This window comes from Entelurus aequoreus, linkage group LG08 (genome assembly GCF_033978785.1).
Source record: "Entelurus aequoreus isolate RoL-2023_Sb linkage group LG08, RoL_Eaeq_v1.1, whole genome shotgun sequence".
NCBI classification, from domain to species: Eukaryota; Metazoa; Chordata; class Actinopteri; order Syngnathiformes; family Syngnathidae; genus Entelurus; species Entelurus aequoreus.
The window spans coordinates 66,139,846-66,152,556 of record NC_084738.1 but is presented as its reverse complement, the minus strand read 5'-3'; the positions used below and the strand labels follow the sequence as shown (position 1 = coordinate 66,152,556).

At 40.2% G+C, this 12,711-nt stretch overlaps 1 protein-coding gene across 1 annotated transcript in view; it reads right to left on the bottom strand.

Annotated features, from left to right (window-relative positions):
• LOC133656425 (RIMS-binding protein 2-like) overlaps positions 1–12,711 on the bottom strand; it is a 92,629-nt gene that overhangs the window by 33,968 nt on the left and 45,950 nt on the right. The window contains exons 10-12 of the mRNA XM_062057504.1: positions 11,624–12,427; positions 4,788–4,811; positions 945–1,096 (exon numbers count right to left, since the gene is read on the bottom strand). Coding sequence (XP_061913488.1) covers positions 945–1,096; positions 4,788–4,811; positions 11,624–12,427 — 980 coding nt within the window. The remainder of the gene's footprint in view (positions 1–944; positions 1,097–4,787; positions 4,812–11,623; positions 12,428–12,711) is intronic.

The following is a 12,711-nucleotide window of genomic DNA, read 5'->3' as shown; positions in this document are numbered from 1 at the left end:
CTGTATTTTAGTCTCTCAACTAGGGATGTAACGATAATTGGTAATAACGATAACCGCGTTAAAACTCTAGGCGGTTAGTATTAGTGTTTCCAATGAGAATGATGGAAAAACCGTGATTGATATCCTCACATACTGATTGGTGCCATCTCGCAAAACAAGAGACTTTAACGTATTTCTCCACTAAGAAAGGACCTAATCTAAACTTAAAGTAACACAATACTGTCTAAGTAACTAAAATATTTAATTGTGCAAATTGAATCGACAAGCTGTGCTCTCTTAGAAGAAAGTGTTTTAAACTAAGTAATATGAGACAAAGGACAAAGTGGTTCAAGGACCACTGAGCAGAGTAAGACGCCACAACACCTGCCAAAAATAATAAATAATGTATTAGACTTGTTAAACACTTAACTTAAATACATATAACAGTGCTACAGTTCAAAGCAATATTTAAAACAATACAAGTTGAGCTATTAAAACAGATAAAATACTAAAACTACAATACTATTAGTGAAGCATAAACACAAAACATGCAAAATAGTTTTTTTCTAACAGGGCGTCTATTTATTTTAATAAATAGAGGCTCCAGCACCCCCCGCAACCCAGTAAGGGACAAGCGGTAGAAAATGCATGAATGGAGGGAATCTTTTGACCAAGTTATTTGAAGATTTCAGTATGTATAAAAGTAGTTTTGAGCACATTCAACAATAGCACAATAATAATGATAACGGTTATGGTCGTGGTAATCGCCATATTAAATGTTCGTATTGTCACGTTCCTATTCTCAACTTTAGGAACTAAAATGATCTTGTTTGGCCTTCAAACATAACTGAAGTTGCAGTAGCATGTTTAGATGTTTTTCTTTATGTATCTCAAGCTGCTGCTGCCACACACAGCATGTGATCTGTGGTGTATGAGGAGTGAACATCAGGACCACAGCACCTCACCTTCTGTCCTTTGGTGCAGACGGCGTAACCGATGACGTTGGCCCCGTTGGACGTGCCCGTGGGAGAAAGGGCGGGGGGCTTCCAGCGGACCTGCAGGACTCCGGGTGCCTGCCCACACAGCACCTGTACATCTTGCGGGGGCAGTGGAGGCCCTGGGAGGTCAGAGACGTCACTCTCAGTCAATAAAGTAAATGCAGGTTTGTCTATTTCAAGCATTCCCCAAATGCACCAACAGGCCCATGCACGGAATGGGTCAGGAGTGAGGTGGGAGTCTGAGAGTTCATGCTGCGTGATTACATGTGCGATATTGTGCAACATTCACGTACCACAGTGTTGTGTGGGACTAAATGTACTGAGGAAGTAGTGATGTCATCCATCAGAGTCAGGCAGTACCAATGATAATATTGATGGTGTGTAGATGTTGGAGGTGTTGGAAGGACAACAGTTGAAGTCCACAGAGGCTGGACAATTTATCAAAGTTTGATTTCGATTTGGATTATGGCTTCTCACCATCATAACAATATCCTAATTGGAAATAACCATTCATAGGCCGCGCAACCTACGTGCACATTCTGGAGCATTCTAGAAGTTTGGGATGTCACCATGGTTGCTACTTTTATTTGACAGAGCGCTAGTATGCCTAATCAATAATCACTCAACATAAGAAAAAAAGTAAGGTTCACGTGTCTGTGAACTAATGTGTGTGTCTGTATCCTAATGTGTGTGTGTAATCCAATTCACATGTCTGTGAACTAATGTGTGTTTGTATCCTAATGTGTGTGTGTGTGTGTAATCCAATTCACGTGTCTGTGAAATAATGTGTGTGTCTATATCTCAATGTGGGTGCACGTAATCCGATTCACGTGTCTGTGAAATAATGTGTGTGTCTGTATCTAAATGTCTGTGTGTGTGTGTAATGCAATTCATGTGTCTGTGAACTAATGTGTGTGTCTGTATCTCAATGTGTGTGTGTGTCTAATGCAATTCATGTGTCTGTGAACTAATGTGTGTGTCTGTATCTCAATGTGTGTGTGTGTGTGTGTGTAATCCAATTCACGTGTCCGTAAACGAATGTGTGTGTCTGTATCTCAATGTGTGTGTGTGTTATCCAGTTCACGTGTCTGTGAACTAATGTGTGTGTTTGTATCCTAATGTGTGTGTGTGTAATCTAATTTACGTGTCTGTGAACTAATGTGTGTGTCAGTATCTCAATGTGTGTGTGTGTAGATCCAATTCACGTCTCTGTGAACTAATGTGTGTGTCTGTATCTCAATGTGTGTGCGTGTAATCCAATTCACATGTCTGTGAACTAATGTGTGTGTCTGTATCTCAATGTGTGTGTGTGTAATCCAATTCACGTGTCTGCAAACTAATGTGTGTGTCTGTATCTCAATGTGTGTGTGTGTAATCCAATTCACGTGTCTGTAAACTAATGTGTGTGTTTGTATCCTAATGTGTGTGTGTGTAATCCAATGTACATGTCTGTATCTCAATGTGTGTGCGTGTGAATCCAATTCACGTCTCTGCGAACTAACGTGTGTGTCTGTATCTCAATGTGTGTGTGTAATCCAAATGACGTGTCTGTGTACTAATGTGTGTGTCTGTATCACAATGTGTGTGTGTGTGTAATCCAATTCACGTGTCTGTGAACTAATGTGTGTGTCTGTATCTCAATGTGTGTGTGTGTGTAATCCAATGCACGTGTCTGTGAACTAATGTGTGTGTGTGTAATCCAATTCATGTGTCTGTGGACTAATGTGTGTGTTTGTATCCTAATGTGTGTATATGTAATCCAATTAATGTGTCTATGAACTAATGTGTTTGTATCCTAATGTGTGTGTGTGTGTGTGTGTAATCCAATTCATGTGTCTGTGAACTAATGTGTGTGTTTGTATCCTAATGTGTGTGTGTGTGTGTAATCCAATTCACGTGTCTGTGAAATAACGTGTGTGTGTGAATGTGCGTAATCTGAGCCGCATGTGTGTGTTTTAAATTGTTTGTCCGTAAAAAAAGAATCTACCGTATTTTTCGGACTACAAGTCGCAGTTTTTTTCATAGTTTGGCCGAGGGTGCGATTTATACTCTGGAGCGATTTATGTGTGAAATTATTAACACATTATTGTAAAATATCAAATAATATTATTTAGCTCATTCACGTAAGAGACTAGACGTATAAGATTTCATGGGATTTAGCGATAAGGAGTGACGGATTGTTTGGTAAACGTATAGCATGTTCTATATGTTATAGTTATTTGAATGACTCTTACCATAATATGTTACGTTAACATACCAGGCACGTTCTCAGTTGGTTATTTATGCCTCATATAACGTACACTTATTCAGCCTGTTGTTCACTATTCTTTATTTATTTTAAATTGCCTTTCAAATGTCTATTCTGGTGTTGGGTTTTATCAAATACATTTCCCCCAAAAATGCGACTTATACTACAGTGCGACTTATATGTTTTTTTCCTCCTTTATTATGCATTTTCGGCCGGTGCGATTTATACTCCGGAGCGACTTATACTCCGAAAAATACGGTATCTGTTTGTATTTCCTGGATTGGTTGTCTTGTTACACGTGGCTTTTTGTTAACGAGTTGTGTGTCTGTATTCACAGGTGTGTATGTGTAAAGCAATCTTTTTCTAAGAGTTATGTGTCCGTGCAGCGATTGGAAGTTGTAAAAAGACTTGTGTCCACTAGTCGCGGCCTTGCACCCACTCACACTCGTGTTGGCGTCCAAGCTAAGAACAATTCTAATGAAATTTCTGTCAGGCTTGCTACTGACACTTTGGTCATGTTTGGTGTTTTAATTCCTGTCCAGTGTCCTTTCTAGTTTCTACTTCCTGTGTTTACAATCACTTCCTGTCCTGGTGCTCTTTTTTTGTCAGTATTTCCTGTGTGGTCTCTGTGTTTTGAAGCACCTTTACTTTCTGGTCCATGTCCTGTCAGCACACCTGATTCAAATTAATTAGTTCTATTTAGTTCCACCTGGTCCCTCCTTCAGTGCTGGATATTTGTACTTTGGAGACTGAGGCTTAGTGTTCTGGTTTTCTTTGTTTCCTGCTTCCTGGACTATTAATTTAGTTTTACTTGCAAGCCGTCTGCTATCTCTGCGTCCTTGGCAGATCCTGACACTGTCCTTTACTTTATGATAATACAAGTTTGTGTTTTAGCCGTAACTTAGTTGTCAGAAGTAATTGAATAAGTTATCACTCATGTAATGACGCACAGGGTCCAAAATTATCGCTTTTCAGCACAGACGTCGTCATGTCTTTCATAATGATTGTGAACGACAGGCAAAATTCCAAAAACAAGTGTTGTTCCCCTTTAAATGTATTGCTGTTACTAATATTTCACTTCATTTGTTACTAAATTATATCCGTTGATCTTTTAGATTATATTTAAACTGGTTTGGTGGTGAAATAAATACTGGTGTTTTCAAATAATGACTAATCATGTTATTAATGGTGATTTCAGTATCGCTCAAAATAATGGGAAATTATTACTTTTTGCCATTATCGTCCAGCCCTACTCGCCAGTAGTTGTATTCCTGTCCGTGAGTCCGTTGCACAATCTGCGTTTGAGCAGAAGCCACTGAGTAGTGACAAACACGACTTGAAGTAGCGAGTCGAGGCACAGCTTCGTGTTACGTAACAGTTAGGCGGGCGACACTACAAGGCTTAGAGAAATGACTCATCAGGATCATAAGCCATCACATCTTCTGCTAATTAGGAATGTGCTGTGAGGAGAACTGGGCATAATTGCATGGACTTTCAAAAATAGAAACGCCATTCAGGAGTGGAACGTGTGAGAATTCCAGTCTTGGATGTTTGATTCTGACCTGTTCTGCAATATGATGTTGGACCTGGACCAGATACAATACACAACAATGGCATAGTCAGGACATGCTAGACTCTGCTCATTTACATAGTACAGTGCACTTTAGTAGCTACACATCCAAGGACCTAAGGCAGGGGTGTCCCAACCTTTTGGGCTAAAAAAAAATGGACTGGGGGCCGAAAGCCGACTCCATGTAAAGTCACTATATATATATGTACTGTATATATATATATAAATATATATATACATATATATATATATATATATATATATATATATATATATATATATATATATATATATATATACACAGTACAGGCCAAAAGTTTTGGCACACCTTCTCATTAACAACACAACTGATGGTCCCAGCCCCATTGATAAAGCAAGAAATTCCATTAATCCACCCTGATAAGGCACACCTGTGAAGTGAAAACCATTTCAGGTGACTACCTCTTGAAGCTCATGGAGAGAATGCCAATAATGTGCAAAGCAGTAATCAGAGCAAAGGTTGGCTATTTTGAAGACACTAGAATATAAAACATGTTTTTAGTTATTTCACCTTTTTTTGTTAAGTACATAACTCCACATGTGTTCATTCATAGTTTTGATGCCTTCAGTGACAATCTACAATGTAAATAGTCATAAAAATAAAGAAAACGTGTTGAATGAGAAGGTGTGTCCAAACTTTTGACTATATATATATACATACGTATATATATATAGTCAAGGTTTCTGTGGTTTATCCGTTATACAGTGCTCAATACCGGAGTAGAGTGGAATATACAGTACGTTAGGTCAGGAAAATACACACTGTTTTTTCCTGACCAAACGTATATATATATATATATATATATATATATATATATATATATATATATATATATATATATATATATATATATATATATATATACACGTATACACACACACACAATGTATATAACATCAAAATCACTACACTGACTTCAGTGTTTTTATTTACTACAATAAAAACACTGAAGAGTCCCTCTGTGATCATGTTGATACGGATGTTTTTACATGTAACCAGCCATCGCAATAATCCAAGTCTGCATATTAATTTCATATCAAATTGAGGTCAAGCAGATAAGATGCGCCAAAGGCATATATACCTGTATACCGGTAAGTGTGGCGAGAGTGTTTAGCGTGTCACCCATCAGGCACTCTAATAGATTTGTTTAGGTGTCATTTTAAAGTATACATAGGTGTTTTAAGTGTCCACAATTAGCAGGAGGTGTGTTATGTGCGACCATGTGTTGACTTTCTGTCTGGGTTATAGTTCATTTGCACCATGAGTGGCACAAGCTGTTTGGATCGGCTCCCATTTATGGATACTGGGCTCGATACTCTTCAACATGAAATCCATGGTCATTGCCTAGAAATATTAACGTCGCCCACAAGTAGGGATGTAACGATAAACAGTATATTAATAAACTGCGATAAAATTCCAGACGGTTAGTACTACCGTTTAAATTTAAATTTAATTTAAATGTATAAATGCATTTTAGGAAATACTGCTTACTGCCTGGAAACTGAAGCGCCACCGCGCATGCGTACTAGTGTAAACATGGCGGCGACGACACAGACTTTGCTTTGAAAATATTCTCTCCGAGCTAACGGAGATGATCGTTTCAGAATTAATTTCATTTCACTTCATTTTAATCGCTTCTACTTCTGTGGAGTCTCGGTGTGTGATTAAGAGCGCAATGCTGTTGGAGGAGAACAATATTTGATGTTGCGGTTTCATTTTGAACGTACAACTAGCGTCCTTCTATCAGCTGCTGGGACTGAGAGTTACCATGCAGTAGGTGATGTGTCGGGAACGTTTTTACAACTTGTTTATAAAGTCTGTAGTTTGTTTACTGGGATGATCGCTCCTCCTTTAATTTAACTACTAACTTAGTCAGTGTTCCAATAACATCAATACTAGCTAAAATGTTTTGTCATCTCATCGAATTGAATGCAGGCTGAGTTGTCGGTGAGGCACAAAGATTGTATATTAGATGTGAGATGCATCACTCCTGTTTATTTTTGTTGGCCAAACTGTTGCACTGAAGTACATGGTTGTTGTTGAAGAACAAAGCTTGTTTAAACACCATGTTTATTATATTACTTGTTTTTTTCATTACACAAAGTAATTGTGGAAAGTAAAGTAAGTAAAGTAATTACTTTAATAATCATTCATGTGACATAGCATTTTGTTAATGTTTTATGGTGTATAATTAATACCTATATGACACATTTCTGCTCAAACTCTCAATGGATCTGTCCAGATACAGCATGTAGATGTACACATATTAGTAAATGTAAATGTGTGTACATAACTTAAAAAATACCTCTCTCTATGAAAATGTCAAAAATAGAGATAAAGGCATTGTGTAATAAAAATCTGACACGCTGATACTATTAATGAACAAAAACAACTATTTGTTTTTAAATATATAGATAATATACACTACCGTTCAAAAGATTGGGGTCACATTGAAATGTCCTTATTTTTGAAGGAAAAGCACTGTACTTTTCAATGAAGATAACTTTAAAGGCCTACTGAAACCCTCTACTACCGACCACGCAGTCTGATAGTTTATACATCAATGATGAAATCTTAACATTGCAACACATGCCAATACGGCCGGGTTAACTTATAAAGTGCAATTTTAAATTTCCCGGGGAACTTCCGGTTCAAAACGCCTTTGGAGGATGACGTATGCGCGTGACGTCGCGAGGTCCACGGAAGTGTTTGGACTCTTTTGGACACAATACACAGAGCTCTGTTTTCTTCGACAAAATTCCACAGTATTCTGGACATCTGTGTTGGTGAATCTTTTGCAATTTGTTTAATGAACAATGGAGGCTGCAAAGAAGAACGTTGTAGGTGGGATCGGTGTATTAGCGGCTGGCTGTAGCAACACAACAAGGAGGATCTGCTATTCCCGTTTAAATAAAAAAAATTCATTTCAGTAGGCCTTTAAACTAGTCTTAACTTTAAAGAAATACACTCTATACTTTGCTAATGTGGTAAATGACTATTCTAGCTGCAAATGTCTGGTTTTTGGTGCAATATTTACATAGGTGTATAGAGGCCCATTTCCAGCAACTATCACTCCAGTGTTCTAATGGTACAATGTGTTTGCTCATTGGCTCAGAAGGCTAATTGATGATTAGAAAACCCTTGTGCAATCATGTTCACACATCTGAAAACAGTTTAGCTTGTTACAGAAGCTACAAAACTGACCTTCCTTTGAGCAGATTGAGTTTCTGGAGCATCACATTTGTGGGGTCAATTAAACGCTCAAAATGGCCAGAAAAAGAGAACTTTCATCCGAAACTCGACAGTCTATTCTTGTTCTTAGAAATGAAGGCTATTCCACAAAATTGTTTGGGTGACCCCAACTTTTGAACGGTAGTGTATATCCAGAGCATTTTTATTAGATATTACAAATAACAAGATGGCGTTGCGTTCACACCCCAACACTGTTTTACCAAACATAATGAATAATCCTCATTAATAATCGTGATCTCCATATTGATCAAAGTAATCATAATTATTAGAGATGTCCGATAATATCGGACTGCCGATATCATCAGCCGATAAATGCTTTAAAATGTAATATCGGAAATTATCGGTATCGGTTTCAAAAAGTAAAATTTATGACTTTTTAAAACGCCGCTCTACGGAGTGGTATACGGACGTAGGGAGAAGTACAGAGCGCCAATAAACCTTAAAGGCACTGCCTTTGCGTGCCGGTCCAATCACATAACACCTACGGCTTTTCACACACACAAGTGAATGCAAAGCATACTTGGTCAACAGCCATACAGGTCACGCTGAGGGTGACCGTATAAACAACTTTAACACTGTTACAAATATGCGCCACGCTGTGAACCCACACCAAACAAGAATGACAAACACATTTCGGGAGAACATCCGCACCGTAACACAACATAAACACAACAGAACAAATACCCAGAACCCCATGCAGCACTAACTCTTCGGGGACGCTACAATATACACCCCCCGCTACCCCTTACCCCCCACCTCAACCGCGCCTACCCCCCCCCCCCAACCCCGCCCACTGCAACCTCCTCATGCATGTCCCAAATTCCAAGCTGCTGTTTTGAGGCATGTTAAAAAAAATAATGCACTTTGTGACTTCAATAATAAATATGGCAGTGCCATGTTGGCATTTTTTTCCATAACTTGAGTTGATTTATTTTGGAAAACCCTGTTACATTGTTTAATGCATCCAGCGGGGCATCACAACAAAATTAGGCATAATGTGTTAATTCCACGACTGTATACATCGGTATCGGTTGATATCGGAATCGGTAATTAAGAGTTGGACAATATCGGAATATCTGATATCGGCAAAAAAGCCATTATCGGACATCTCTAATAATTATTATTTTGCCCATAATTGTGCAGTCATCTGTGTAAGACTAGACCTCATACATGAACACTATTTTTATCTATATGGACAAAAAGTGCAGTTACGTCTCATGTCCATAAGTTGCCATCTGGAGAAATGTTCACATTTATTTGTATTTATTTATAGTATTATTATTTTTTCTGCTATATTACTTTGTTTATAATGCTTGTGTTGCTTTTACATTCAACTTTATACTTGAGCTACATTCATACATTTTGACTGTGTTTTTTTAAATAAAACTTGTTTTAAGGATTTCGGTATAAGTAGTTTTTGGAAATTTTGGGCACACAATAACCGTGGTCACAATAACCATGATAAGAAATGTTCATACCGTGACATCCCTACCCACAAGATATCATTTAATATAAGGTCATTAAAGTATGCTCAAGACACACTGTAATCTTGTGACGACTCTCAGGCCGCACTTGGCCCGTGAGCCGTAGTTTGGACACCCCTGAGCTAACGTGTAGCTACGTTGTGGCCTGTGAGTGTAGATGGTAAAGAGATGTTTGTGAGTTTAAAGGCCTACTGAAACCCACTACTACCGACCACGCAGTCTGATAGTTTATATATCAATGATGAAATCTTAACATTATAACACATGCCAATACGGCCGGGTTAACTTATAAAGTGACATTTTAAATTTGCCGCTAAACTTCCGGTTCGAAACGCCTCTGAGGATGACGTATGCGTGTGACGTAGCCCGACGAACACGGGTATGCCTTCCACATTGAAGCCGATACGAAAAAGCTCTGTTTTCATTTCATAACTCCACAGTATTCTGGACATCTGTGTTCGTGAATCTGTTTCAATCATGTTCATTGCATTATGGAGAAGGAAGCCGAGCAAGCAAAGAAGAAAGTTGTCGGTGCGAAATGGACGTATTTTTCGAACGTAGTCAGCCACAACAGTACACAGCCGGCGCTTCTTTGTTTACATTCCCGAAAGATGCAGTCAAGATGGAAGAACTCGGATAACAGAGACTCTAACCAGGAGGACTTTTGATTTGGATACACAGACGCCTGTAGAGAACTGGGACAACACAGACTCTTACCAGGATTACTTTGATTTGGATGACAAAGACGCAGACGTGCTACTGTGAGTATGCAGCTTTGGCTTTTTTTTGCGTATGTACGTAACTTTTTTTAAATATATAAGCTTTATGAACCTTGGGTTAGGTGAACGGTCTTTTGGGCTGAGTGATTGTGTGTGTTGATCATGTGTTTGAATTGTATTGGCGTGTTCTATGGAGCTAGGAGCTAGCAGAGGAGCTAGGAGCTAGCATAACACGTACCGTACCGTACGTGCGCGTCACGTACGTAACTTTTTAAAAATATATAAGCTTTATGAACCTTGGGTTAGGTGAACGGTCTTTTGGGCTGAGTGATTGTGTGTGTTGATCGGGTGTTTGAATTGTATTGGCGTGTTCTATGGAGCTAGGAGCTAGCAGAGGAGCTAGGAGCTAGCATAACAAACACGCAGGTGTTATTATGCAGGATTAATTTGTGGCATATTAAATATAAGCCTGGTTGTGTTGTGGCTAATAGAGTATATATATGTCTTGTGTTTATTTACTGTTGTAGTCATTCCCAGCTGAATATCAGGTACCGTGAGTATGCAGCCTTGGCTGCTAAACATTCGATAACTTGACCGTATGTGCGCGTCACGTACGTAACTTTTTAAAAATATATAAGCTTTATGAACCTTGGGTTAGGTAAACGGTCTTTTGGGCTGAGTGATTGTGTGTGTTGATCAGGTGTTTGAATTGTATTGGCGTGTTCTATGGAGCTAGGAGCTAGCAGAGGAGCTAGGAGCTAGCATAACAAACACGCAGGTGTTTTTATGCAGGATTAATTTGTGGCATATTAAATATAAGCCTGGTTGTGTTGTGGCTAATAGAGTATATATATGTCTTGTGTTTATTTACTGTTGTAGTCATTCCCAGCTGAATATCAGGTCACCCCCGGCTCTCACAGCATCTTCCCTATCTGAATAGCTTCAACTCCCCACTAGTCCTTCACTTGCACTTTACTCATCCACAAATCTTTCATCCTCGCTCAAATTAATGGGGAAATTGTCGCTTTCTCGGTCCGAATCTCTCTCACTTCATGCGGCCATCATTGTAAACAATAGGGAACTTTGCGTATATGTTCAACTGACTACGTCACGCTACTTCCGGTAGGTGCAAGCCTTTTTTTTATCAGATACCAAAAGTTGCAATCTTTATCGTCGTTGTTCTATACTAAATCCTTTCAGCAAAAATATGGCAATATCGCGAAATGATCAAGTATGACACATAGAATAGATCTGCTATCCCCGTTTAAATAAAAAAAATTCATTTCAGTAGGCCTTTAAACATAGATCATTGACTCCATGATGAAGTGCTGACCTGCAGCCTGAGTGCAGAACTCCACTCCTGCCTCCTTCCTCTCCCGCTGCTCCAGAGGCAGTTGCCACGGCACCTGGTGGGGCTGCGCCGACACCGTCACCTTGTACACCGTCAGCGGCTTCAGGTTGAAGAAACGCAGTCTGTACCTGCCCGGCTTCAACACCGCGTGCTCCGCCCCGTCCAGGAAGACGGTGTGACCGTAGTTACTGTTGCTAGGCAACCAAGAGAGCTCGGCCGTGTCCCGCCGGATGTCGTCCACCCGGAGGCCACAAGGGGCCACCACCACGTTGGCTCCCACCAACAAAGTGCAGCGCAGCTGGTCCGACACGCCCCTGTCGGTGACGCTCTGCACGGACACGCGGTGAACGCAGCCGTCCAGGTCCAGCTTCTCCAGCAAGGACTTGGTGCGTCCGCCGGACTGTAAAGTGGCACGCAGCTCGCCGTCCACCAACACCTGGTAGCCGGAGATGTTCCCCCAGCCCAAAGGCACGACCGGAGGATCCCAGGCCACGATGACGCTCCGCGCCAGTTGCTTGATCAAGGTGATCTTACGAGGATAAGGCACAACGTCTTCAGCCAGGTCCTCGGGGTCCAAGGGCCCCGCTGTCCCGTTGCTACAGGGAACCAAGGCCTTGGACAAGCCCAGCAGACGGTCCTGGCCACCACCCCCGTCCACTGTCATCAAGGCCAGGGCTTTATGCTCCTCACCACCGTCTCCGGCTTGAATGGTGAGCTTCTCTTTGTCCTGGATGAACTCCACAAAGTTGGAAGGGACCAGTCCTCGCTGGCCGTCCAGGAGCTCCCCTGGGACAGAGAAATAGGTACAGAGTTGCTAAAGACAAAAAGTATTGGACTTGGTCATAGTTGACAAGTGCAGGATATTTCATGTCTTTGGCTTCTCTTCAGACTTGTCTAAGTCGTCCGTGGACTGAAGAACATAATATTACTAATGAGGTGACATTTTAAAAGTCACCATTTTATAATTCCTTGATGCCTTTTCTTTCATTCTTTCTTCTATTGCACGTCACCCACCAAATCATTTAACGTGACCCTTCAAATCATTTCACGTGACCCTTCAAATCATTTAA